The sequence below is a fragment of the Neophocaena asiaeorientalis genome, unplaced genomic scaffold (genome assembly GCF_003031525.2).
Source record: "Neophocaena asiaeorientalis asiaeorientalis breed wild unplaced genomic scaffold, Neophocaena_asiaeorientalis_V1.1 scaffold42, whole genome shotgun sequence".
Lineage (NCBI taxonomy): Eukaryota > Metazoa > Chordata > Mammalia > Artiodactyla > Phocoenidae > Neophocaena > Neophocaena asiaeorientalis.
Genome location: NW_020172633.1, coordinates 1,361,270 through 1,387,106, shown reverse-complemented (window position 1 = coordinate 1,387,106; position 25,837 = coordinate 1,361,270). Strand labels below are relative to the sequence as shown.

The following is a 25,837-nucleotide window of genomic DNA, read 5'->3' as shown; positions in this document are numbered from 1 at the left end:
TGATCAAACTGCTTCATATTTTGTAAAATAAAGGTTGAAAATCGTATTATATTACTCAGAATTCTTTACCTACTATCCATTAGGAAAATGTTAATAACAGAAACAGCGTGGTTCCAGTGAACTATATATTTCTCCTCACAAGTCATGTAACTATGATGTTTGCCTTCCTCATCTCAAAGTGAAAATTTAAATCTAATCTTAATTTTACCATGTCCCTTGAATATCTCGTTCTCCCTTTCAAGTGGCTTCTGTCCACTCTCCTTTTTATTTTTAACCAGATTTTTTGGTAAACATATTTTGCCATAGTCCTCCTGAAAACCGTTTTGAAAGTCCATAAATGGTAAATAAATTATTATATAAATTATAAATATGTATTAGTGCTGTAACTAAGCTTCTATAACATAGTGGTTTTCCACTTTTTCTATTAATTTCTATGTTTCTGTAAAAACTTTCTCCAAAGTAAGTTTCAGCGCTTGCTGCTAGGGCAGAAGTGAATCTGGTCAATTTTGAGGAAATATTCATGGTGCATCTAAGTCATAAATGAACAAAACAGCACACAATAAACACTGACCAATGGTTAACAAATGGAATTCGTGTATTATCCATTTATTAGACTACAGAGTGGGTGGTTTAAATGACAGAAATTTATTTTCTCACAGTTCTGGAGGCTGGAAGTCTGAGATCAAGGGGCCAGCCGGTTTGGGTTTTCTTGAGACCTTTCTCTTTGGCTTGCAGATGGCCATCTTTTCCTCTGTCCACACAATGGTCTTTCCTCTATGTATAGGTGCATCTATGTCCAAATTTCCTCTTCTTATAAGACACCAGTCATATTGGATGAGGGCCCAGCCATATGAGCTCATTTACCTTAATTACCTCTTTAAAAACCGTATCTCCAAATATACTTATATTCTAAGGTACTGGGAATTAGGGCTTCAGCCTGTGAATTTTGGGGAACAGAATTCAGTCCATAACACTCATTGTAATTAATAAGCTTTTTAATTTGCATGACTTGAAAACAGTAAAACCTGGTAATTATTAATTAAGCATGTGAACCAGGCATATTTTGTGCGTTAAATCACAACCACAGGATGAAATCGGGATTGATACTTCACTAAGGAGAACTTTTTCATTTGGCAATGGACCTTGAGTTGAGGTATTGATTCCACTGGTTGAATGTACAAAGGGAATTATGTAATACAAGACCTTTCTTTAAAACTGAGTAATGTCCCAAATGCTGCTTATTTTAATATTAAAGTAAATGAAAATTACCAGTTGTTTAAAAAAACCAGAACAATTTAATAACAGAAATATTAAACCAGTGGGGGCAGGGGTATTAGAAAAGCAAAACAATTTTAAGTAACTGACCATTATGCAGTTTCCTCCCACGTGTTTTCTCTGATGTCAAACTCTCTGGGATCACCCACTTCTCATTCATAGGATGTGCAGCGACCCTTTGTAGGAAAAGGCACATTTTTTCCTTCTTTGCTAATACATTTTTTCAAAGGCCTCTATCTTTCCTAGCCTGCATCTTTCTGACACGTGAATCTAAATAGGTAAGCTGAGTACCAAATTAGCCGAAGTCAGTGGCAGTAACAGTGAGTGTGAATTTTTCTCATTTGCCACACACTCTCATTAGCCCGTGAGGGGCTCAGCTCCTCCCCTCTGTGGGACATTCAAGCTATGCTCCAAATGAAGAACTCCTTTTTAATATGCTAGTTACTTTGGTACTTTCAGAGATCTAAATGTGGCATTACTCTCTTCCCAAGCATCTATCAAGCCTCTTTTACTTTACTTTCATTGTCTATTAAAGGTTTAAGACGTGACGATCCCTTTGTGCTCCTGTAAGGCAAACAACCACTAAGAGTCAAAAGCTTGGAGCATTGGTGGCTTTCTGAATTTTCTTCCCCATCTGTAGAACAGATAAAATGATTCCTACTTTGGGTGGTTATTCTTAAGGTTAAAGTAAATAACCTTAAGTGTCTTGTTTAGTGCCTAGCATTTAACAAATGTTAATTCATTTTCTTTCACAACCCAACACCCTAAGTGTTCATCATCATATGAATGGCTAAAGATGTGGTATACACACACACACACACACACACACACACACACACACACACACACACACACACACACACACACACACACACACACACAAAATGGAATACTACTCAGCCATAAAAAAGAATGAAGTTTTACCAGTTGCAGCAACATGGGTGGACTTGGAGGGGACTATGCTAAGTGAAATAAGTCAGACAGAGAAAGACAAATCCTGTATGATATCACTTATATGTGGGATCTAAAAAATACCACAAACTAGTGAATGAAACAAAAAAGAAGCAGACTCACAAATGTAGAGAACAAACTAGTGGTTACCAGTGGGGGGAAGCGGGGAGGGGCAATACAGGGGTGAGGGTGGGAGTTACAAATGATTGAGTGTAACATAGACTATAGGGATGTCCTGTACAACATGGGGAATATAGCTAATATTTGGAATAACTGTAAATGGAGTGGTGTAACTTTAAAAAAAAATTTTAATGAAAATTTAATAATGTAAAAATAAAATTTTGGGGGCTTCCCTGGTGGCGCAGTGGTTGAGTGTCCGCCTGCTGATGCAGGGGACGCGGGTTCGTGCCCCGGTCCGGGAAGATCCCACATGCCGTGGAGCGGCTGGGCCTGTGAGCCATGGCCGCTGAGCCTGCGCATCCGGAGCCTGTGCTCTGCAACGGGAGAGGCCACAACAGTGAGAGGCCCGCATACCGCAAAAAATAAAATAAAATAAAATTTTTGTGTTTCATGATGCTACATTTTATATTTAACCTAATCAGGATATAGCTTTAGTTGAATAGTTGTTTTTGCCTTTGTGGTATAATTAGTCTTATGTATTTATTATCTTTTGCAGTGAAGTTTAGCAACTGCAACGGGAAAAGAAAAGTACAGTATGAAAGCAGCGAACCAGCAGATTTTAAGGTGGATGCAGATGGCATGGTGTATGCCGTGAGAAGCTTTCCCCTCTCCTCTGAGCACTCAAAGTTCCTGATATATGCTCAAGACAAAGAGACTCAGGAAAAGTGGCAAGTGGCAGTAAAATTGAGCCTCAAACCAACCTTACCTGAGGAATCAGTGAAGGTAGAGTATCCAAGTATGGCTTTGGATGGAGTTATGTTTGCAGATCAGAAATGTGCAGTTTGAACTAAATACATACTTTGCATCACATTAATGGGTGGCCAATATTTGGCTTTGTATCAACTTCATTTGCTACAATAGTATTTTGCTGTTTTTAACCTTATAAGATGCTTAGACAAAATATATTATCAGCAATCCTAAACTGTATTTGAAAGGTTTGTTTATACTTTGAGATTTATAACTTAATTTAAATTAGAAGTAGTTGTTTGTTTTAAATTTCTTAGAAGCTTTATAAGGTGTTAAATTTAACCACAAAATAATTGTTTGTAAGATGTCACCAGCCAAATTTATTAGATGGGAAATACAGATTTATAGTAGTAGAAGGAAAGAATTTCTGTCAAGGAGTACTGGGTTTTCGTCTTGTCTCTTAATAATTAAATTGGGGAGTATGAATTATTTATACTACCGACATGACTTTTAGGAATAATATACTCCCTCTGGTGGAAGCTGCTATAAGCCAAGATAAAATAAATAAGATACATTTCTAACAGAGTAAAGTTCAATTCAGTTCAATATTTATTGAGCACTTATTTTGTGTAAGGCACTATTTTAAGAATTTTAAATAGAAACGTTAACTTCTACAGTAAAGTTATGATAACATTATTAGTTCTGAATATTCTAGTCCTTTGAGTTGATTAATATAATCTCAAGTCCATGATTTTATGACTATTACATTTTGTATATTTATTGTACTGTGAGAGATAAGAATACACACATTCTTTTCTGGTATTTAATTGTAAATGTGATATACACAGCCGTAATCAAACATGAATAAATATTAGAGAAAAAGATATTTGTTCTCTTATACCAATGTTGGACTTTCATTATGTGAAATGTAATTTGTTAATCTATTAACTGTTAGGGGGAATCATGTCATTTGGGTACTATAAAGTAAGGAACTGGTAACTGAGTGAAAAGATGCTTTGGTTGTTGTTGATGATTCTCTGTGTTCCACCAAACTAGCTTGGATCTTTGCATTGAAGCAGCAAGGGCTAATGGCTAAAATGTCTACAGACATAGGGAGAAACAGAAGAAAATGTTGACACCCAGCAGAGATTAATACCCCATGTGCAAAGTGGGTCATCTACAGCATCCATCACGACTGACATAGGTTTAGAATAAGTACAGCATTAATTCTGTGGGATTTAATAGGATCATAAATATTTGAGACGTTCCTTAGCAGTATGTATTAAACTTCTTTTGAAATCCAGATTATATTTTAGCACATCAAGATCTAAGTTTAACGTACATAGTAGCACATTACCTGAACTATGGTTTAAACTAATGAGAAATGTGTAAAAGGGTACTATTAAATTTTGCTCAATATTAACTACTATCTAAGATGGCTTATAGAAACTGCACATAGTTTACACAGCTGTGCCACGTAATAAATTTTTTGGAATTCAATTTTTCAGTGAACAGTGTCACCCACAATTTTATGGTGTTTTCTATTATTTTAATAGGGGGACGAGGAGAGGGCATCCAGACCTATTCTCTTGTTCATAATAAACTGTGATTCCTACGCTTACAGGTATCCATTGACATTGATGTACTTCCAGAAAATGTTTTCCTAGTACTCAGGAATGTCTTCTTGTATTTTAATGCAAAGGAATCACGAGAAATTGAAGAAATAGTATTCCCAAGACAATTGACTAAGCACAATGGCTACCTACAAAGGCAGAAGAGAGACTGGGTTATCCCTCCAATCAACTTGCCAGAAAACTCCAGAGGGCCTTTTCCTCAAGAACTTGTCAGGGTAGGGTGGCACAATTTCATTGATCTCCATGGCATGTGTCAAGTGTATGTTAGAAGTGCTTTTGTCTCTTTTTTCACAAGGTAGAGTTTACGACATGTATGTACTAAAACATATTTTGTTTTGTATTGATGGAATGTCTGTAGTGTTATAAACAGTCTCTTCTCCATTTTTTCATTACCTCAGATTATTTATAGATAGAGCACTCTGTGGGTCAGTCCTATATTTCATGGATGATAAAGTTTGTTCAGTGTCTGAATACATACGCCTTAGCTCCAACATGTTTCACACCCACACCGTACCCTTTCCCACACACCTTAGCTTCCCTGTCTGAAATCTGCACTCCCCGTGATGATCTTTGCCCTCTACAAATAGCTTTTGGGCCAAAGAAAAAATAAAGGGGCAATCATTGCTAAAAATGCCAGTACCAAGTGCGTTTGAGAGTTTTCTAAAGAAATAAAAAATGACCTCTGATACCATTAACAGACTCCCTGGGGCTGTGCAAAAACATAGGCTTTCAGAGCTGAAGAGTGAGATTTTTCTCCAGTTACTCTAAATGCATACCATCAGACCCAGAGAACAAAATGACGGATATCTCTACATGTTTAGTAAAATGAGCAACCTTTTATTTATTACAAAAAGAAAATAAGACAAAGTCATTGTATTCCCATCTAGTAGAAAGTAAATGTTTCTGTATAGGATTAATTTAACATTCCAATGGATACATACAGAAAGCTGTGTTTTTTAATAAGTCATTTATTTGTGTTGTATAGTCTATGATAATGAGCATTATTATAATTCAGTTTAACAATGAAAGACGTAGCCCCCCAATCGAGGTGTTTTCTGTGTTTCTACTTTAATGGAGAATGAGAAAAGAAAAGAATTTTGCCTTAGCTAAAAAAACAAAACAAAACAAAAACTGGATTCTGTTACTGGATTAAAGGTATTTACCTAATACACAAATATCTCGTATCATCACCTCCAAACAGTATTGCTCAGCAGGCCCTTTCTCTGTACTGTTCTCCTTCCTCCCTTTTTATAGCCTGTTCCTATGACCACTCATCTGTAAACTTATTTTTCCAGGAATTGTATTTGGAGGAGAAGGCAGTGAGCCTATAATGGGTATAATTTTTAAGAGTAATAGAAATATATTATAAAATCATTTCTTGCATGCTTTGTTATTAATAAAGAATTTGGGGTATTAGGTGCCTCCTTAAAATAACATGGGAAGCTTTGGTTGCAGTGAAAAACATTAGCACGATGCAAGTACAGGAATCTCACTTCCGGGCTCAACCATAATCTTAGAGTCCCCATGTGAGGCTCTTTCACACTATGGTGAGACAATTATTTCTTATCCTAACTCGTGCAAAAAGTAAACAATTTCTATCTTCATTAAATTGGACACCTGTTACTGGGTTAAATATTCTAACCTCCAGATTCCCAGGAGAGACTTTGATTCTGTTTAAAAACTGATGCTCCTTAATTTTGACTTTTGCACTACTCCTAGTGTGTGTTCTTTTAGATGTTAACATTGCCCCCAGTCCTTCTGGTGATAGGTGACATCTCGTTTTGAAGCCCATCACCCAGCAGCACGGAAAAGGGGCAGGACAGGCAGAGCTTCAAGGGTTTTCTGGGAAGAGATAGTATACGTTTGTAACTGGAAGAGACTGTGAGGTGTGGCACGCCCTGTCTCTGATAATGAGCTTATTTAGTCCCTTGTTTAATGTGATTGTCTTCTTGACCCTCAGATCAGGTCCGATAGAGATAAAAACCTCTCTCTGCGGTACAGCGTAACTGGGCCGGGAGCCGACCAGCCTCCAACTGGTATCTTCATTATCAACCCCATCTCAGGTCAGCTGTCAGTGACCAAGCCTCTGGATCGCGAGCTCATAGCCCGGTTTCATGTAAGATTTCAGCCAGCTGATAATTCTCTGTATTAATACTCTTCCAAATGTGTGCAGGGTTTAACATTTGCCTCTCACGTCAGTCTTAAAGCTTTGATCCTGAGCATTCTAACACCGTAAATGTACTTGTAGCCTTTTCAATTTATTTTTAATAAGTTTACTGTTTTCATAAAATTGATGAATGCTCATGGTAAAAAACAAACAATGCCATAGAAGAAACTAAAACTGCTTAAAATCATATTACTGTTTACATGCTGATACTTGCCTTCAGATAAGTGGCTAAGAATTTATAAGAACAAATTTACATGAAAGGAGTCAATACTGTTTCATATAAATTATATAAAGACCACAACATTTTTAATGGCTGTATAGTATTCGTTGAATATATAAACTATCATTTTAATAGCAGTTTCTTATTAATATACATTTATGTTTGTCATTTTATCTGTTCCTGCTGGTATTATTATTACCATTAGAGTCGTAGAAAATGGATAGCACATTTTTGTTTTGTTATTTGTTGGTCATATTAACTCCAGAAAGATGTGCCATTTTGGTCTGCCTGTTGGGAATGAAGATTTCCCTTTTCCACATAACCCTGCCAATACTTGGTTTCATCAATCTGCCAGTCTGAACAATCTTTTCTTAGATATATTATCTAGTTATATTTCTTATGCTAATTTTTGTGTTATTTTTCTATTTTATTCATTTTCCTATTAAGTTATAACAGCTTTTGTATATAGTTATATGTTCATATTTTTTAATATACATATTTGTTTGAAACTGATTTAAAAATAATATTGTAATGAGTATTTTAAAACTCAAGAATTACCTAATATTAAAGTCTAAATTCCAGAAAGCATTTTTCTTTCATTTTTTTCTAGCCACGCTTGCACATTTTTCTGGAACAAGATTTCAACAATTTTTTCATGCATTTAATATAGAAACCTAAGTTGATCTTTATTACTTCTCCAATTTCTATAGGAATTACTAAAACTTTTAATGAAAGTATCATTTTCTCTTAGAAAAGAATATTGGCACATTGTAAAAACCTCAAATAATACAGAAATGAAATTTTTAAAATAATACAGTATTAATAAGAAAGTGAAAAGAATTTGAAATCCCAGTACATAAAACTAACCATTTTCTTTTTTTTTTTTTTTTTCCCCTAACTTTGGTGATACTCTGTAAGATATTTCTCTGTGCAGAGATTCATAAATGTTTTGAAATTGGGATCATTCTCTGAAACCAGCTTTTGTCACTTAGCAATCATAAGATTTAGCATCTTTCCATGTCAGTAAATCACTGTTTATTTATATCATCATTTTTGATTGCTCTAAAGTAATTTTAAGTAATTACCTACTGGTAGATATTTGGGTAATTTAGTTCTTTCAGTTGTATTTTACAACTGCTGTATAAATAATGTGACAATGAACATCTCTCTGTACATTCTCGCATTGCATCCTTGGAAAAATTTCCTAAAATTGGAATTATTTGGATAAATATAGTGAAATTGTTCTCTAGAATAGTTGTATTGCGTTGCACTACCTTCCCACTATATAGTAGATACTTTCCACTCCATTATCAATTCCAGGCATTCTTTATTTATTGCCAGTACTATTGGTAAAAGAATTATCTTGACGTTTTAAGTTGCATATGTCGAATATCATGATATCCTTACTCCTGTCTTACGTTGAATTTGGGCAGGGGGTTGTCTATCTTTTTCTGTACTCTTAAGAACCTTTTATCTACTAGCGTTGTCAATACATGATTTGTCATGTATTTCCCCTTTTGTTGTTTATTTTTAAACTTTGTTTATAGTTTTTACCTTATTATAACTTATAGTTTTTACATGGTGATGTTTGTTGTTGTCAAGATGCTAATCTCCTCCATTTTATCTGTTTTATTTATTTATTTATTTTTGCCTCTAAATGTTCAACCTCTGTGGAGTTTAGTTTAGTAAAAGAAGAAAGGGATATAGATCCACTTTGTTTTTCCTTTACGGCCAGCGCAGTTATCTCAACACCATATTCCCATTGATTTAGCATGGCATTCCGTACTTTTTACTCCACCTATGCATGTGTTTGTTTTTAGACTCTTATTTTTCTCATTAATATATTTGTTGAATTTTTTGCACTTGTACAAACTTTTAAGATTATTGAAGTTTTGAAAAGTATTAAAATATTGATATGTGGTAGAGCAAGACTCCCCTAGATATAAACAGGCAAATAAGCATATAAAAAGCTAAAAATGTTTTAAATCCGGAGTATCACTCAACTCCCTCCTCCCAAAGGCCTTGATTGCTCTATCAACCAATTCTTCTAAAATCCTTAAGGAACATGTAATTCTAATGCTTTTTTATATTGTTCTAAAACATAAAGAAAGAAGTAAAACTTGCAAGCCTTTCACAAAAACAACATCACATTAATAGGAAAACTTAATAAAGGCAGCACACAATAGACCAGTCCTTAATTAGACTAGTTTCTAATCTATGAATACAAATAATATCAATATCAAAAATTCTAAATATCTCTTCTGTACGAATTCTCACTATCTGAACTTCTGTGGTTAAAACTCAGGAAATAAATATTTTCAGGTCAATTTTGGGGTGAATTCTTGATCTCCAGATTCTCAGTACTTGCACATAAATGAGCAATATCCATAACAAAATAGAATTAATTGTAGAATGGCCAGGATAGTTCATTATTAAGAATCTCTTAATGTAATAAGAGTATTATTATTATTTAATACCATCAATGTATTAAGTAAGTCAAGGGAAAAAGAGATTCTTTCTGTAGGTGTTGAAAAGGCCAGTGTAATAAAATTTACATTGTTTCATGTGTTAACCTCTAAATAAAAAAAGGATATGTTGATGATTCTTTAGGTTGATAAAGCATATCCGACAGAAACCAGCAGCCAGCATCATACTTAACAGGAAAATCATAGAAGCATTCTCTTTTAACGAAACAATTCAGTGAACAGTACATAGCTTTTGAAAAGATTGAAACGGTTTTCTATGTTCCGGATGAAAAGATTTTGAAGATATTTTGCCAAGAGTAGCTGAGTGATTATATTTGTTTAAAAAGGAAGAAAAAGATAAAATTTCTAGAGAAGTACCTATAATACTGAGAACTCAACCTTGGGAGAGTAACAACTGCCTTATGTACTTTTAGTATTTATGAGTGAGTGACTTTTACAATTAAAAAAGAGTCAAAATTCCTTGTACACACTTCATTCTTTCTAGATTCTCTCCTTTTCTCTTGTTCTCTATGGCTATTCTAGGCCAGTACCACATTTTTAATTACCCTGACTCTTGTACAGACTTAGCAAAAGGATTTGGGAGCTGGACAGAACTGGCTTTGGACAGGGGCTCTGTCAATAAACAGAGTAAAGTTACTTAGCTTTTCTGAAGCTCAATTTCCTTACCTTCAAATGTGGATTTGTTTCTACCTCACTCTTTTGTATATATATTAAACCAAGTAAAATCCATAGAGCTCTGAGCAGGGTGCCTAGCAGATAGCAAGTGGTGACCTTTTGCTACTCCATCTCCCCTAATTATATAGAGTTTGGCTAACTTAAATTTCGATGGGACAAATAGCTTTTTTTTCCCCCTTTGGCCATACCACGCTGCTTGTGGGACCTTAGTTCCCCCACTAGGAATCGAACCCGTGCCCTCGCCAGTGAAAGCTCGGAGCCCTAACCACTGGACCACCAGGGAATTCCTTTTTTTTGATGGGACGAATAGCTTTTGGTTTTCAGTCCATCTGTGCTGTTTTGGTAACATGGGTATGTTGTCTTTTATCTTCTCACTCGAGACCTAAATCTGTTAAATTGTTTTGTTTTCTAATTACTCTTGCAGTTGAGGGCGCATGCAGTGGATATTAATGGAAACCAAGTGGAGAACCCGATTGACATTGTCATCAATGTTATTGACATGAATGATAACAGACCCGAGTTCTTACACCAGGTTTGGAATGGGACGGTTCCTGAGGGATCAAAGCCTGGTAAGTTCAAAGATCGTAATATGGAGATTGCTTGAGGAAATGCAATGTAATCCAACACGTATATAAGCAGGATAAGGAGAAATCACGTGAGCCTTTTGTGTCATTTTCTTTCATTCATGCTGCTTTTAGGCAAAAAGGAAGGTAACTTAGGGAAAAACAGACTGAAGAGAGAAAAGAGAAAAATACCCCTCTGCTGCCCACAATAACTTTTTCCACCTTTGAAAAAATATATGCTACAGTATCTGACTCTAGACTGTAAAATCTATACAATCCTTTGATTCTGCTATGGTTGATAAAGGCCATACAGCTAGAAAGTGAACACTGGAAGACCAGGGTCTTTCTGTTTATGAACACGTGGCGTTCCTAGGACCAGGCAGTGGGGCAAAACCAAAAGCAGAGAGGGGGCTTGGTGACAGCTGAGATTGCTGTTCTCTAGCTACACAAGATACTTACTTTCAGGGTGACCCTAATGTCTTCTGCAGCCCTTGCATTTAAACTAGTGTCATGGAGAGTGACCTAGCCTAGAAAGAGCAGCTGCCAGAAAGCCTCTTGCCATTGTGAAGTGATATTTGACCAAGATTTTAGATTCTTGTACTGAAAACCCTGTAAACTTCAGTCACAGTGGAATACCAAGGCCAGAAAGGTCTCTTGAGTTTGGAAAACTTGTGGACAAGAAAATCAGTTGGGATAGAGATGGTAAAAGGAAACATTTTGCCAGCTTTCCTGAGATGTTTGGGTATTTAGAGAGACTTAATTAATTATAGTTTAATATTTTGTATGTAAGAAAGCCTCGACATTTCAACTTACGCTATGCGTTTCCTTCGTCATCTATACTGGATTTGCATAAGCCAATTTATAGATATAGCCAACTATGCCTTAAACTGGCACTTTTCCTGGTCCAAATACACTTGTCTGTATCCTCAGAAGAGTGGGGTGTGCAGGCAGCTGGGTGGGAAGACAGGGCCTGTGCCGGAAGTTCAACCATCTGTGGCTCTGAGTCACATTTCAGAGTCGCATTCGTCAGTATTTTAAATACAGGAAAAAAAAAAAAAATCAAAAAATGTTAAACATATCCTTACTAAAACACAAGGCTTTTACATATATTCTAAGGATAAATAAACGTTGTGCTTTTTTGCCTGGGGAAGGTTTTTGGTCTTTTAAAATCATTCATTCTCTTTTTTCCTCTATTATTTCTAATTGTATCAAAAGTATTGTTTCATAAAACTTGTCAAAAATAAACCATTACAGATATATTTATTACGCATCTGACCATGAATTGCCATAAATCCCTCCCATAAATAAATGACTCTCAATGATCAGGAGACATAAAGACATTTCATGAGTCGATTTCCTGCAGTGTAAGTTTGAAAACATCCTTCTAGGCAAAGGTTTGATAATGTCATGAATCTTGAGTTAGACTAAGATGAAATATTGTAAGCAGTATTTGGATCAAGATTCCAAAACATTTTTTTTGTTTGTTTCAACAATTCATTCATTCAACAAATGTTTATAGAGCACATGCTGTGTGCCAGGCAGTGTTCTGGCACTGTGGATACAGCAGTGACAAGTTAGCTGTGCCCTGTTGGAGCTTAAAATCTAGTAGAGGAGAAATGTAAAAAGCGAACAAGCAAGTAAATGTGCAGTAAAATGTTGGGAAAAAAATAATCAAAGTTGGCACATAATCAAATAGGGTGTCTTGTTTAGAGGGACGAGCTCTGAAAAGAGATTTGAATTATGTGTTAATTCTGGGGCAAAAAAATGTACCCTGTAGAGGGAACAGCAACGGTAAAGGCTCTAAACTAGAACTGACCATAGGGTACTTACAAAGATGGTAGGCTAGAGATGGAACATTTTATAATCCAGTTCTTATAAAGATCACAAAGAACAAACCATCTTTAATAGTAACTACTTTTCTCTGTACTTCTCAGTTGCACAGTTTGTCTAGCTAGTTGGAATTTATTTGATCCTGGTGCTTTGTAGACTTCCTTTCCACAATATCTAGTAAATTGAAGTCCCTGAGTTTGTTACAATGTTCTTTTAATCTCCTAGGAAATAATGAACCACAATGCAAAACTCCCTATATTCAATGTACCAAAACAGTCATGCATGGAATGATTCCTCACGACCTCAGTAAATGGAGTGTGTGTCCTTACGCAGCTGGCTTACTTTCAGAAAGTGACTTAGGCATTGGGGAGAATCATGCCCAGCATGTCATTTTAGATGTTACTGCATAACGGAAAAAATACGGCAGAGGGAAGGCATTGGTGGCCATAAGAGAAGTTTCAGATGGCATCTATGTTACTTAGTATTTGCATTTTATATCAGTGAAGGTCTAAAGGGGTTCTTTCTTTGAATCATACAGTGAATTTGTCTTCTAAGTATATGGAAACATTGAGTCTTTATAGATGTAAATTAAAAAAAAAAAAATTTTCCTTTCAAGCGTCACAACCATGTTCAGTATTTTTTGAATTGAGTACTGTTCTTATCAGTAGTGTTTTTAATCAAGTCGAAACGATTACATGTTGCTTTGAAAAAGTGGAATGAAGATTGGTGGAGAAGGTAAATATACCTTCCGTTTGGGAGACGCTGACATGAAGTGTGACCATTCATTTTCCACGTCTGCTCTGTCTAGGAACATATGTGATGACGGTCACTGCAATCGATGCTGACGATCCAAATGCCCTCAATGGGATGCTGAGGTACAGAATCCTGTCCCAGGCACCAAGCAGCCCTTCGCCCAACATGTTTACAATCAACAACGAGACTGGGGACATTATCACAGTGGCAGCTGGACTAGACAGAGAGGTAAGCCAACTGACATCTGTATTTGAATTTGTTTGTAATCTTAAAAGTGCACAGGGTCACATACAGTTTGTCTCCAGGTAATAACAACTCCACAAGATTATTCACGGTGCTCACGGTCACGAAGAAATCTGTTGTACTCCTTTCTACAGAACTTCAAGTTGGTCAGGTGATCTAGGTATACTGGATAAATCTTTGCTGGTCCATGTAATATTTAATGTGATCATTGACTAAGTTATGCCAATGACCCTCTGGCGTCTAACTTTTACAGTTCTTGGCATTTTCTGTTTTCCCTCATATTCAAAGGTTTTGGTGAGGAATTAAGTGAAAAATCATGCCCAAATAAAGTATACATAAATTTAGGATAATTTTTAACATTCGTATTTCTAAGAGGCTACAGATAACATGTATGATGAGTATTTTTGTGGCCTCCTGATTTAGTGCAGAAGAGATGATCTCCTTCCCTTTAACTTTAAACAAGATTAACTTATTTAACAGGTTTGAACACCAAGAATGGCATTCATTCTGCTGACAAGCCTTTAAAGTTATAAATTCAGAGAAACACATTTCTGGCCTAATATTTTGTTGCAAAGGCATAAAATCTTGACAGTATTGAACTACTATGTAGTATCACAGGCTGAGAGGGAATAGGTATTTCAGTCATTCCAGATGGGTCATCTCGCTGTGACAGACCTGAGCCCACCATGCTCCGGCACCCTGCTGTGTTTTGTTCACGTGATTCCTTCTGCCAGGAATGTCTTGCCCATTTTTCTTGATCTTGAACCTTCCAGTTCTTCATGCTGCCATTCAAGCCCTGCTTATATCCTTTCCTGAAAACTCTAGCCCTCACAAATTTTTTACACCCTTTCTCTATTCTGTTCTGACCATTTCCTTAGAGATTCTCAAGGTCATTAGTGACCATCGGTGATCACTGTGTGAGTGAATTATCCAGGTGCCAACTCATAGAGATCCGTGCTTGTAGATTTCTGGTTGAGCCAGCTTTTGTAGTGATAAGACCTCATATTATGTGTGTCAGAAGGAACCAACCATTAGACCTACCATACTAAATATTATTGACAAGGATTTTAGGAGTTGGTTTTTATGGCGCTTTATTTGCCTTAGTAAGTAGCATCCACTTGAATTGGATTGAAGAAAACATTACTGTTGCAATTCATTGTATACGCAAGATAGTGCTAGCAACACTTTAATAAAGTAATAGGAGCCAATCAAGATTACTTAATTCACAACTGAGCTGAGACCTTACTTAGGTGTTAGATGTATGGCTATTACACTGTGCTTATTAATTCCCACGTGTCAACAATTCTTCCTCTAGGAATGTTTTGCACCAGAGATTGTTGAAATTTCATTTTTGCAGTAGTACCTTTAGTTCAGTGATATTTGGAACATGTATGTCTTTACACCTCTTCCATTACTGTATGAAATACTGTTCTTAAATGTCAGTAAATTCAGCATGAATGCTATATTTTATATGAGAATATGGTATATTTTTTAATATTGTCTCTTGAGTGCCAGGCTGCTCACATACTAAGTAGGTATAGCTCATCTCCCAAAGCTAATATTTCTCTTTCATTTCACACTCTCATTGTGAGATACAGAAATGGGGCTTCATCTTGTTTTCATACGGTAATATTCCTATCACATTTAGCCTCACCGTTTTATGAAAAGCAAGAGGCATAGAGAATGAAAGATAGTTTTGCCAAAGCAAACCAACTGTATTTAAAAATCAAAGAGACTGTATTTAGTTTAGAGGGTGAAAGTCGGAAGTCAGGCTGTACTTTGGGTAAGGATGTCTTGCGGTGAATGGAAGCAGCTATCCACGACCCGATGAAATGAATGTGGACGTGAATTCAAAACTGGTGAATCACGGGTTAGATACAGTATGAGAAATTGCTCCTTAACAGTGAAATTATTAAACACAACAACGAGTTACTAGGGAAAATTATAGAAAACCTTCCTTTCCTAAAAGTCATTTAACATGGGGAAAATGTATCTATCTTGGATGGTTTATGGTAATTCTGCCTGAGGCCGGGGGTACCTTATTCTGACATCTCCGGGCCTCCGTGCAGGCTGGAGATGCTTTTATTTCTATTAGAATTCACGATTTTCTTTATGTTGAGTCATTTCCGTTGTCATCCTCCCAGGATGGATGACACCTTTAAGTGATTCCTAATCACTGAAATGCTTACTGAGATTCAGCTTTTTATTTACCTTTCATCTCCACGTTTAAAAAAAATTCCAATTCTTGGGGTTTTTCCAGGCCTAAAGCTGTACCCCACCATACTTGCCGGTCTTCAATTTTTTAATCTCCACCTGATTTCCTTTTTTGGGGGGGTTTCCAAATACATTTTTTAAAATTTATTTTATTGAAGTATAGTTGATTTACAATGTTATGTTAATTTCTGCTGTACTGCAAAGTGATTCTGTTTTACATATATCCTTTTTATCAGTTTTATAAAATATTCTTTTTCATGTTCTTTTCCATTATGGTTGATTACAGGATATTGAATACAGTTCCCTGTACTATACAGTAGGACCTTGTTGTTTATCCACCTGACTTCTTGTTGCCTGATTTGGTGGTACCTATTCCTGGCATTTTCTTCTTTGCTCCAGCTTTTATACGTCCATCTCCTGCCCTTTTCGGTCAGGACTACTGATGAGTTACCCTCAGCTTCACTAGGTTTGAATCATTCTGGCTTTGCCTGTCACGGGCTATTTGACCTTCAGTGCATTAACCTGAAACCTCAGCTCCCCCATCTGTGAAGGGGGATGATAACATTACATCCACTCCATGGAACAGTTGTAAGGATGACGTAACGCAAGGCAGAAAGCATTCAGGACAGTGTCCAATACATACTAACTCTCATTTTCCCTGCTGCCATCGTAAATCCATTCCCAGCATCCAGTGTACGATCACCATCACTTTGACTCTTCATCATAATTTTTCTCATGATGAAGAAAGAATTATGCTTCCTGTTTTCCACGCCAAATAATACGTTTACTCGTGCCCTCAATTCTGTGTTCTCTCCTTAAGGAATGTTCTCCTGTTTCCTGTGGTCTTGGTCTTCCCTCCTCTGCAGGTTCCCTCCTACAAACCCCACTGGTTCCTTCATAATCCACAACCCACAGCATGAAGTCAGAGCTCTTTAACGTGGCGCTCCAGACCCTCTAGCACACTGGTCCCAAAGCCTCCTTTAGTCCAAGCTCCTAGAATTCCTTACGTCCTGCTAAGGAGCCACTGATGCCCTCTGCCCATACAGCCACATGTCAGTCCTTGTACAGATCTGAACTTATTCTATTCTTCTCTGTCTTTTGTTTCCCCTGCCTGAAGATTTCTGTCCCATCTCTCTATAGAGCAGGCTAATGCTCACTCTCCAAGAGCCGGGTCCTCAGCCCCTCCCCAGGGCACACACAGTGGCGTGTGTTCCTCCGGATACACGGAGACCGTGTTACGTGGACAACATACCTGCCTGCCAGCTCCCGGTATTCACTGAGGTCCATGTGCTCCTCTTTTCACCTTGAACAGGAACCTGACCTGGAAGAAAAGTTCAAGTTACTCGATTTTCTTCTTGTCAACAGCAGACTCCTAAGAAGGGCAGCCCATACTCACCTCTCACCCCTCCCTTTTCCTGGTCTCCTTGGAATCTGGCTTTCCGCCTCCTTCTCCCACTCAGGATTCCCTCAGGCCGTGCCTATATTCCCACTTGCTTGGAGGGCACTCATATAGCGCAACAATTAATGGTACAGACTCTGGACTCAGAGAGACCTGGATTCAAATCTTTTCTCAGCCGCTTATGACTCGGTGTCAATGGGCAGAGCTTCCCTGGCTCCCTAAGCCTTGGTTTCCTCCTCTGTAAAATGGGGATGAAAACAGTCCACCTGCCTTATAGGTTTACTTTGAGGACTAAATGAGACACAATGTATAGTGTGGCTCATAGTTAGTGCTCCTTTGCAATAAATGTTATTTTTTTATCATCAAGGCCCTTAGAACAATGCGCCAGTATACAGCAACCATTCAAAAACAATGTTTTAGCCCACAAACTTACAAGGTAGATAGCACTGTCAGCCCCATTTCACAGATGAGGGAACTGGGGCTTTGCATTTAAGAATTTGAACGGGGTCACGAACCTGCACTTCCCTCCCAAGTTCTCAGACATTATTACTTACTTGTTCATCCTTGAACTCAGTGCATCTTTTCAAAAGCAAACCTATCATCTCCCTAGATCTGTGCTTCCTGAGGAATTTTCTATTTCATGTGATCAGTGTGCCACCTCCCCAGTTTCCCAAGATCATGGTCTATACCTCCCTTTCCTGTGCCCTGCCTTCCATCCACTGATTGATTTAGCCGTCAAGTTCCTCTCAGTCTACCCCCAAAATGCGTCTTGCATTCATTCCTCCCTCCAGGTTTGGAGGACTGGTTGAAGGCACCCTACGAAAGCTTCCTCCCGTCACTTCTTCCTACTCTCACTATGGTTGCATTGCACATTTGGCCCTGTGACCCATTCATATTTGTCTCTTTCACTTAATGGCAGCAAAGCCATCTCTGGTTTTGTTCATTATTTTGTCCGGGTAAGCACTACACTGCCTGGCACCTAGTAGACACTCATTAAATGTGTGCCAAATGGATGACTGACTGTTCTCACCTCTTCGTTCACCTAGAGCACTCTAGTTCAGGGCTCTAGTTTCAAAAGTACGGCACACAAGTATAATGGTTTTAACTGATACACGTAGGGAAGCCTCTGGGGAAAACCAGAGACCAAAAGTCTTTTAGATGCTACTCCATCAAGTAGAGACTGCCCGAGCACAGGCATTGTATTGTGTTTAGTTTTAGAGTTATATTTATGGCAAGTGATGCTACTTTTCCATTTACAGTACTTTTACAATAAATTGTTTTTTAAAAGGGAGTTCACGTCAAGATAAATAGTAAGTGACTCATGGTGTAGAAATACGAGGATATAGCAGAATTGGGAAGATGGTATATGAATCAGTTTAGCGGTTTGGGAAACAGTGAGCTAGTTTACGCTCCCAGTATATATGTTTTAATGAATAAATGATAGCTAGCCATGTAAATAAGGAGATGGTTTTTCCCAAACCTGAAGTGATTTTTATAATATAATGCAAGGCCCAAGGTTTCCCATACATTCATCCACCAGCTACAGATTCAAAAGCATTTGTCCCTTGCTTATGCTGTGTCGGGCATTACGCTATATGCCAGGGACATAAACGTCTGCAAAGCGATGACCCTGGGGAGGGGTGTGGGCATGTGTGTATGTAGCCGGGGAGGACAGACAGATGGACTGATAACAGCCTCAGAAACTAGAAACAGTGATAGAGGTGTGTCCTGAGTAGGCAAACAGCTCTTCCTCAAGGACTTTCAGAAGTCATCTCTGAGGTGACTTTAAGCTTCGTGTTTGCTAGGCTCAGATAAAGGGGGAAGGGTATTCTGGGCCAGGGTTTCTCAACCTCGGCTCTGTTGACATTTTGGACAGGATAAGTCTCTGTTGTGGGAGCCTGTCCTGTGCATCGTAGGTGTTTAGTAGCGTCTGTGGTCTCTACCCATTAGACGTCAGTAGCACTACCCAGTTGTGACAACCAGAAATGTCTCAGGTTATTGACAAATATCCCCTGGGGGAGATGTAGGGCAAAATCGCTCCAGTTAAGAACCACTGATTCAGGCCGAGGAAAATGCCAAATGCAGTGGCGCAGGGATGCGATAGGCATTTGAAGATAAATACAAACAGCTCAAGGTATGGGGTCAGTGAATGGAAGGTGAGAGCTTTGGTGGGAAAGGTGAGTCACAGACATGGAAGGATTGACAGCAAGCAGAGGGGTTGAGACTTTGTCCTTTCTAGAACAGAAAGCAAGGAAATGTTTTTAAGCAAAGCCCCCTTGATCAGATGCGAAACTATGAGGGTGGGAAGTCAAATTCTTATGAAATCTAAATGTCAGTCATTCAGAACCAGATGCCAAGTAACTAAATTAGGCAAGAAGCTCTAAATAGTTCGGTTGTCTAAAACATAGACTGCGATGACTTCCTTACTAAATGTAAAAGCATTTTTACCAATCAGGCACTTAAAATTGGAGATTATATTATTTACCAAGTTGGTATTTTTCTTTACTCGAAGAAACACTGCATTTTAGAAATAACAATGTTCTTTTGTAACTTAGATATCTGAAGACTTGCTTGAAGCAATAGGAAATTTCAGGTATTAGCTACTGATCCCAATATTTCAGCTCAGTGGAAAACTGTACATATTATGCTTATATAATTCTGAAGATCACTGTAAAGTAGACATTAACAAAGAACCATATCTCCAGATAATACCTATGTACATTTTTTATCTTCTGTAAAAAATTCCATTTTTTTCTTTTTTGAGAATGTTCATCTGTTTGTGCAAATAGCAGCCAAAAAAAATGGCATTTCAAAGTCATAACAAATTTTTATTTTTCATGATTTTCAGCTGGGAGGCTGAATTGAATGCCCTACAAAATTCTCTTGTTAACTGTGAGAGCATTAAGCCGAAATGACACTCTTGATTGGGAATGGAAATCATTGAGAAATATTTTAGCCTGTGTAAGCATTATGGTGAGGGGTTATGGGTTAAGAAAAGTTTAAATGGCTCAACCAACACTATTCCTTTGTTTCTTTTTTTTTTTCCAATCAAAAAAGTGGGTGTTTTTTTTGGAAGACAAAGGAAAAGGAACTGAAATAACTGCTAGAGATTGGCGTCTTGGTGGACAGACACTAAAAATTGAATGTGTGAGGTTTGACTTTCCCTCCTACCCCTTTCTTTGCCTTTTGCCTTTCCCACTAACAACTAAAGCAAAAGCTACAATTTGTGTCTGTTCTCTCTAAGCTGCAGAAATCCCTCAAGAGTGGCCATTCATAATGTTGGCTATATTTAGAATTAGAGAAAACTACTCGTTGCAGTGACTGTTTATTTTTGTATGAAGAAGTGAGTTTTGTTGTTCAGGATGTTTTAACATGTTTCAATGATCTATGTTTTTTATCTGTGCCAATTTCCACAGAGATTTCTAATGATTTCAGGTATTTGTTTTGTTTAGGTTTTCCTAATACAGAACTTCATCAACTAGTGCTGTAGACATTTCAGACGATCTCAAGATTTTTCTCTTAGACACATTACAGCTGAATAGGGCTCCCCTTTAAAAACTTCAGTCTGGAATTTGAAGGCAGTGATGCCTATTTGATATTAACCATCTATATGAAAATGTATCCGTATTCATTATAGGTCTGTGGACCCAATGAGTGTTATGTCCAAATAGCAGTCCACTGAGTGTGCAACTATTAAATGCCTACTGTGTTACAAAATGAAGGATATAGACACAAACCCTAATAGCAGTCCACTGAGTATGCAACTATTAAATGCCTACTGTGTTACAAAATGAAGGATATAGACACAAACCCTTTATTCTGGTTTTGACTTCATTTAACAATGTCTCTCTCCTCTATAGTTGTAAATAGTATACACTAATGGAAGTTCGGAGAAAATTACGGTATCAACCTTGGTATAATAGAAGGAACATCTTTAAGGATATATAAAAGGAAAGCATATATACTTTATGAATTATATATGCTTTCTTCTCTCTCAAGTTTCTTTATTGTGTTCAGTATCCTAAACCGAGTAGAAATTAACGTATGAGAAAGTAAATACAAACCACATGACTTGAATGCTTGATGACAAAGTTGTGAAGTTCAGAAGAAAAAGAAAGGTTGAGACCAGATGGAAGTTTCAGCTTCGCAGTGAATTTCACACATCTGCCACGCTTTCCTTTCCGCCAGTAGAGGCGAAAACATATAGTTAAATCTCTCTAGACAAGGACCAGACCTGTGCTTCACAAGTTAAAGTAAACTCCACTTGGGAAATTTTGAGTCCTGTTAATCAGGGTGAATAATGCTGTGCTTTCCGTGTGTAATCAAGAGCCATTTACAGAACAACTGTTACGTCTTCTTGAGGAATTCGTTTCATTTAAGTTGTTATCTTTATGCCTTTTTAGAAAGTGCAACAGTACACGTTAATAATTCAAGCTACAGACATGGAAGGCAACCCCACATATGGCCTCTCAAACACAGCCACGGCTGTCATCACGGTGACAGATGTCAATGACAATCCTCCAGAGTTTACTGCCATGACAGTAAGTACAGACTGTCACTCACAGAAGTCTAGGCCTGTGGTCCATTACTGAGAAGTTTTGTCATGAATAATAAATGCGTTAAAACAGAGCTGGAACTTGCTTCTCATTCTTCTCATTGTAGAATGGCTACTGACTCCTAAGTTTCCTGTCACTTACACCAGGGTTTTAAATAAGGCACCGAAGTAATTTGTTTTTTCGTTCTCTCCAAGTCCACTGATAAAGTTGTTAAAACATGCTGCCTGGAAGAAATGCCCTAAAAAGACTTCATGCTGTTATAACAAAATATTCATGAATATCTTCAGGTGCACGAACCACGTGACTGATAGATGCTACTTTGTCAGCATATAATTATGATCTCTTGAGTAAAATGATTTCCTTCAGACAAGTCCTTTACTCCTGCCCACTCCCCCCCACCCAGATACTCACCGAAGGACGCTAATTTAATATTAATGAAACTGTAACATAATTTCAAAAAAAAAAATTTGAGGGCCGAAAAACGTTATAGTGTTTTTAAAGTCAAACATAAATGCTGTGATTACCTGCATTACTAATCTCCTCGTTTAGTGTGGATAATAAAGATTTAATGGGGTGGTAAAATCAGGGCACTGTGGTCATCAAGACACACTGTCCTTCAGCGGCGCCTGTCACTCCTCTGACTGAGCTTTGTCTTTTCTTATAGTTCTATGGCGAAGTCCCTGAAAACAGGGTAGATATCATAGTTGCTAATCTAACTGTGACAGACAAGGATCAGCCCCACACGCCAGCCTGGAACGCCGTCTACAGAATCAGCGGCGGGGACCCCGCCGGGCGCTTTGCCATTCAAACCGACCCCAACAGTAACGATGGCTTAGTCACCGTAGTAAAAGTAAGTGCGATGGTCTCTCTGATGGCGACTCTGCAGCAACCCATATATGCCACCTACCCCTTAGTTTGTTATTGAATCTCAGGACTTTTTTCTTTTGAACATCTCTGAATCTGAGTTAATGTATTTGGAGGAGTCACGTTTGTTATTTTACACTTATGCCGAGGCCAACATAGATAGTCTCACTTTATCCCTGGAATATGATTCTGTTTCAGTCATTGGGGAGTTTTAACAGTGAAGACAGGACAGCCCTCAACAGTGCTGTCAGTGCCATGGATATGTTAGTGATATGTTACATCATGGATTTTTGATGGCCAATTGATAGCTATTAAGAAGGATGCCCCACACGTACTATTCTTATGTCTACAGGTTGCTATTAGAGTATTGGCTCAGGGAACAAACCAGAAAAGATCACAGACGTAATACAGGGTGAGTGTAGGCAAGGAGAGGGCCTACGCTCTTAAAAGGTTTCGAATTTACATTGCTGTTTTTTCTCTTTTTTTTTAAGTATTAGCTTGCATTTCCTTTTGTGTTTTTTTTTAATTTTTTATTAATTTTGGCTGCATTGGGTCTTTGTTGCTGCACGTGGGCTTTCTCCAGTTGCAGCAAGCGGGGGCCACTCCCTGCCATGGCGCGCGGGCTTCTCGTTACGGTGGCGTCCCCCATCGTGGAGCACGGGCTCCAGGCGCACTGGCCCCAGCAGTTGTGGCTCGCAGGCTCTAGAGCACAGGCTCAGTAGTGGTGCACGGGCTTAGTTGCTCTGCGGCATGTGGGATCTTCCCAGACCAGGGCTCGAGCCCGCGTCCCCTGCATTGGCAGGCAGAGGTCAACTACTGTGCCACCAGGGAAGTCTCTACATTGATGTTTTTAAGTGCTATTTTCAAGACTTTAAGAAATTGGTCCTTCTGATCCTTAATTGTCAAAAAATAAATAAAACAAAGCTGAGCGCCGGAAGTAAAAGGGATGTTAACTTCAAGGTTAACAAGTAGATGGTACTAACGGATGCAAGAGCTCTTTGAAGCGATCATCTCTTTTTAGCCACCCAGGGAAGAGAGCTGCTTCTTTGCCTCGCATCCGAACATTCTTGATTCGTAAGGGAACCTGAATGTTGGTCTTACAGAGAAAGGTGTACTAAGGGTTCCGTTGCCAAGAATGTTATACGTGCATGAGTAGAATGGTAATCTCCCCCTTGAGGTGGGAGTGGGAAATTCTCTGAACACAGCATAGTGAGTGACAGCACCACCCCTCTGTGTTCGAATCCCAGCTCTGCCCTTTGTAGTGGAGACAACATGGCAGGTTTTTTAAGCCTCAGGTTCTTACACAGACAGTGAGGAGATAACTGGTACCTAAGTCTCAATGTTGTTCTGTGGGATAAATAAGCTTAATACCCATTAAACGTCTTAGCAAAAGTAAATGTTGTCAGGGATGTTTCATGGAGCTAATGCGCTTACTCAAAAGAATTGTCCTCTTTCCTGGCTTCTTTACCGTCTTGTTGAAAATAATTCAGAAAGGGAAGTTGAATTGGGGATTGTAGAGTGAGAGGGAAGAAACTCTGAAGAGTTGAGGAGGTGGTCTAGGTGAAGAAACTGGTGTGGTCTGTGCTAATATCGTGGCCTTCTCGTAGCTGCTGCCCTTGGTCCTTCTTAGACTCTCCAGGATGGCATGAGAGCTCTCCAAGCTCTTTTTTTCATACTGTTACGCACAGTAATGCTTACCTGCACCTCAGCTAGAAGATGATCAGGGAAATTAAGAGGGAAAGTCCAGTCTGGTCCCTTGACTCCTGGTAACTTTTCTATTGACAATGGGATTCAGTGGAACTCTGGAAGTTAATATTTACATTAAGGTTATTTGCTCATTGCCTTTATCTAGAGTGGCATTCTTAGATTTGGGATTTGTACAGACCAGTAAAATCCCCAAAATTATTTTGGAAAACAGCCAGAAAAAATAAAGTTTTTAGTTTGTAACTAAGGAAAAAATAAAAATCCTTCTACCTACAAACACTACTGTTTATTTAAGGTGTATATGTGTGTGTACTCTAAAATGTATACTTCAAATTATGAATGATACTTTTAAATAGAGTAAGTTTAGCTTTATGAGGAAAAAAAAAATCACATTTTCTAGTTTTCGTTTTGTCCACTTCATCACAGACTGGTAAAAGCTTTTCCGGTTGAGGAGTGGTCTTTGTACCAATGTTTGAGAGTACAATCTACACCATCATGTTCTCACTTGATCCCAGATTATTTAGTATTTTTTTTATTTTTGGTCAACAGTGCTGTTCTTAAGAATAACTCGGTTGTTAGATGTAGCTAAATAAATACAGCGTGCAATAGTAATAAGCATTATTTTGTGAACATAAATCTGTGAAATGCCCAAGATATATAAATATCTTATATTTAGAAATGGAGTTGCTAGAAGGATAAACTGCAGAACGCAAATATTCTTATTTCCTGCAAAAATATGGTTTCTCCTTTAAAAAATTTTTTTTTATTTTTCCAGCCAATCGACTTTGAAACAAATAGGATGTATGTCCTTACTGTCGCTGCAGAAAATCAAGTGCCATTAGCCAAGGGTATTCAGCACCCACCTCAGTCAACTGCAACTGTGTCTGTCACAGTTATTGATGTGAATGAAAACCCTTATTTTGCCCCAAATCCTAAGATCATTCGCCAAGAGGAAGGTCTTCACTCCGGTACCATGTTAACAACGTTCACTGCTCAGGACCCAGATCGATATATGCAGCAAAATATTAGGTATCAAATGCCATTTTGTAATTTACGTTCTGTTCTATGCTGTGCGCAAAATCTATTCGCCATCTGAGTGAGAAATTTTCATTAGCACCCAAACTCCTTATTATGAGATTATTTTTAATTCTTTGATGAAGTTTCTTCAGTGGACCCATGAGTGTATTATGTCGGAAATATAAGATGGATCTACTCATGTATTATTTAAAGAAATAAGTTTTCAGCCTCTTTTCTCCTGTCCTCTTTCCTTTTTTAAAATCTTTAGTAATAATTTAGCCTGTGCTTTTATGCCAACCATCACATAAAGTTTCTCCTGTGAGTAAATAGGGGAGTCTCAGAAGCTTATAACATTTATCTCTTCCCCACACATCAGGAAGAAAAGAAAACTCATGCCAACACCAAGATATAAGAGCTAA

General features: G+C 37.9%; 1 protein-coding gene across 1 annotated transcript in view; it reads left to right on the top strand.

Moving 5' to 3' along the window:
• Nucleotides 1-25,837, top strand: part of CDH2 (cadherin 2) — a 187,280-nt gene that overhangs the window by 122,908 nt on the left and 38,535 nt on the right. Inside the window, exons 4-11 of the mRNA XM_024739370.1 lie at nucleotides 2,903-3,129; nucleotides 4,796-4,942; nucleotides 6,688-6,843; nucleotides 10,700-10,844; nucleotides 13,477-13,649; nucleotides 21,681-21,818; nucleotides 22,498-22,683; nucleotides 25,177-25,430. Coding sequence (XP_024595138.1) covers nucleotides 2,903-3,129; nucleotides 4,796-4,942; nucleotides 6,688-6,843; nucleotides 10,700-10,844; nucleotides 13,477-13,649; nucleotides 21,681-21,818; nucleotides 22,498-22,683; nucleotides 25,177-25,430 — 1,426 coding nt within the window. The remainder of the gene's footprint in view (nucleotides 1-2,902; nucleotides 3,130-4,795; nucleotides 4,943-6,687; nucleotides 6,844-10,699; nucleotides 10,845-13,476; nucleotides 13,650-21,680; nucleotides 21,819-22,497; nucleotides 22,684-25,176; nucleotides 25,431-25,837) is intronic.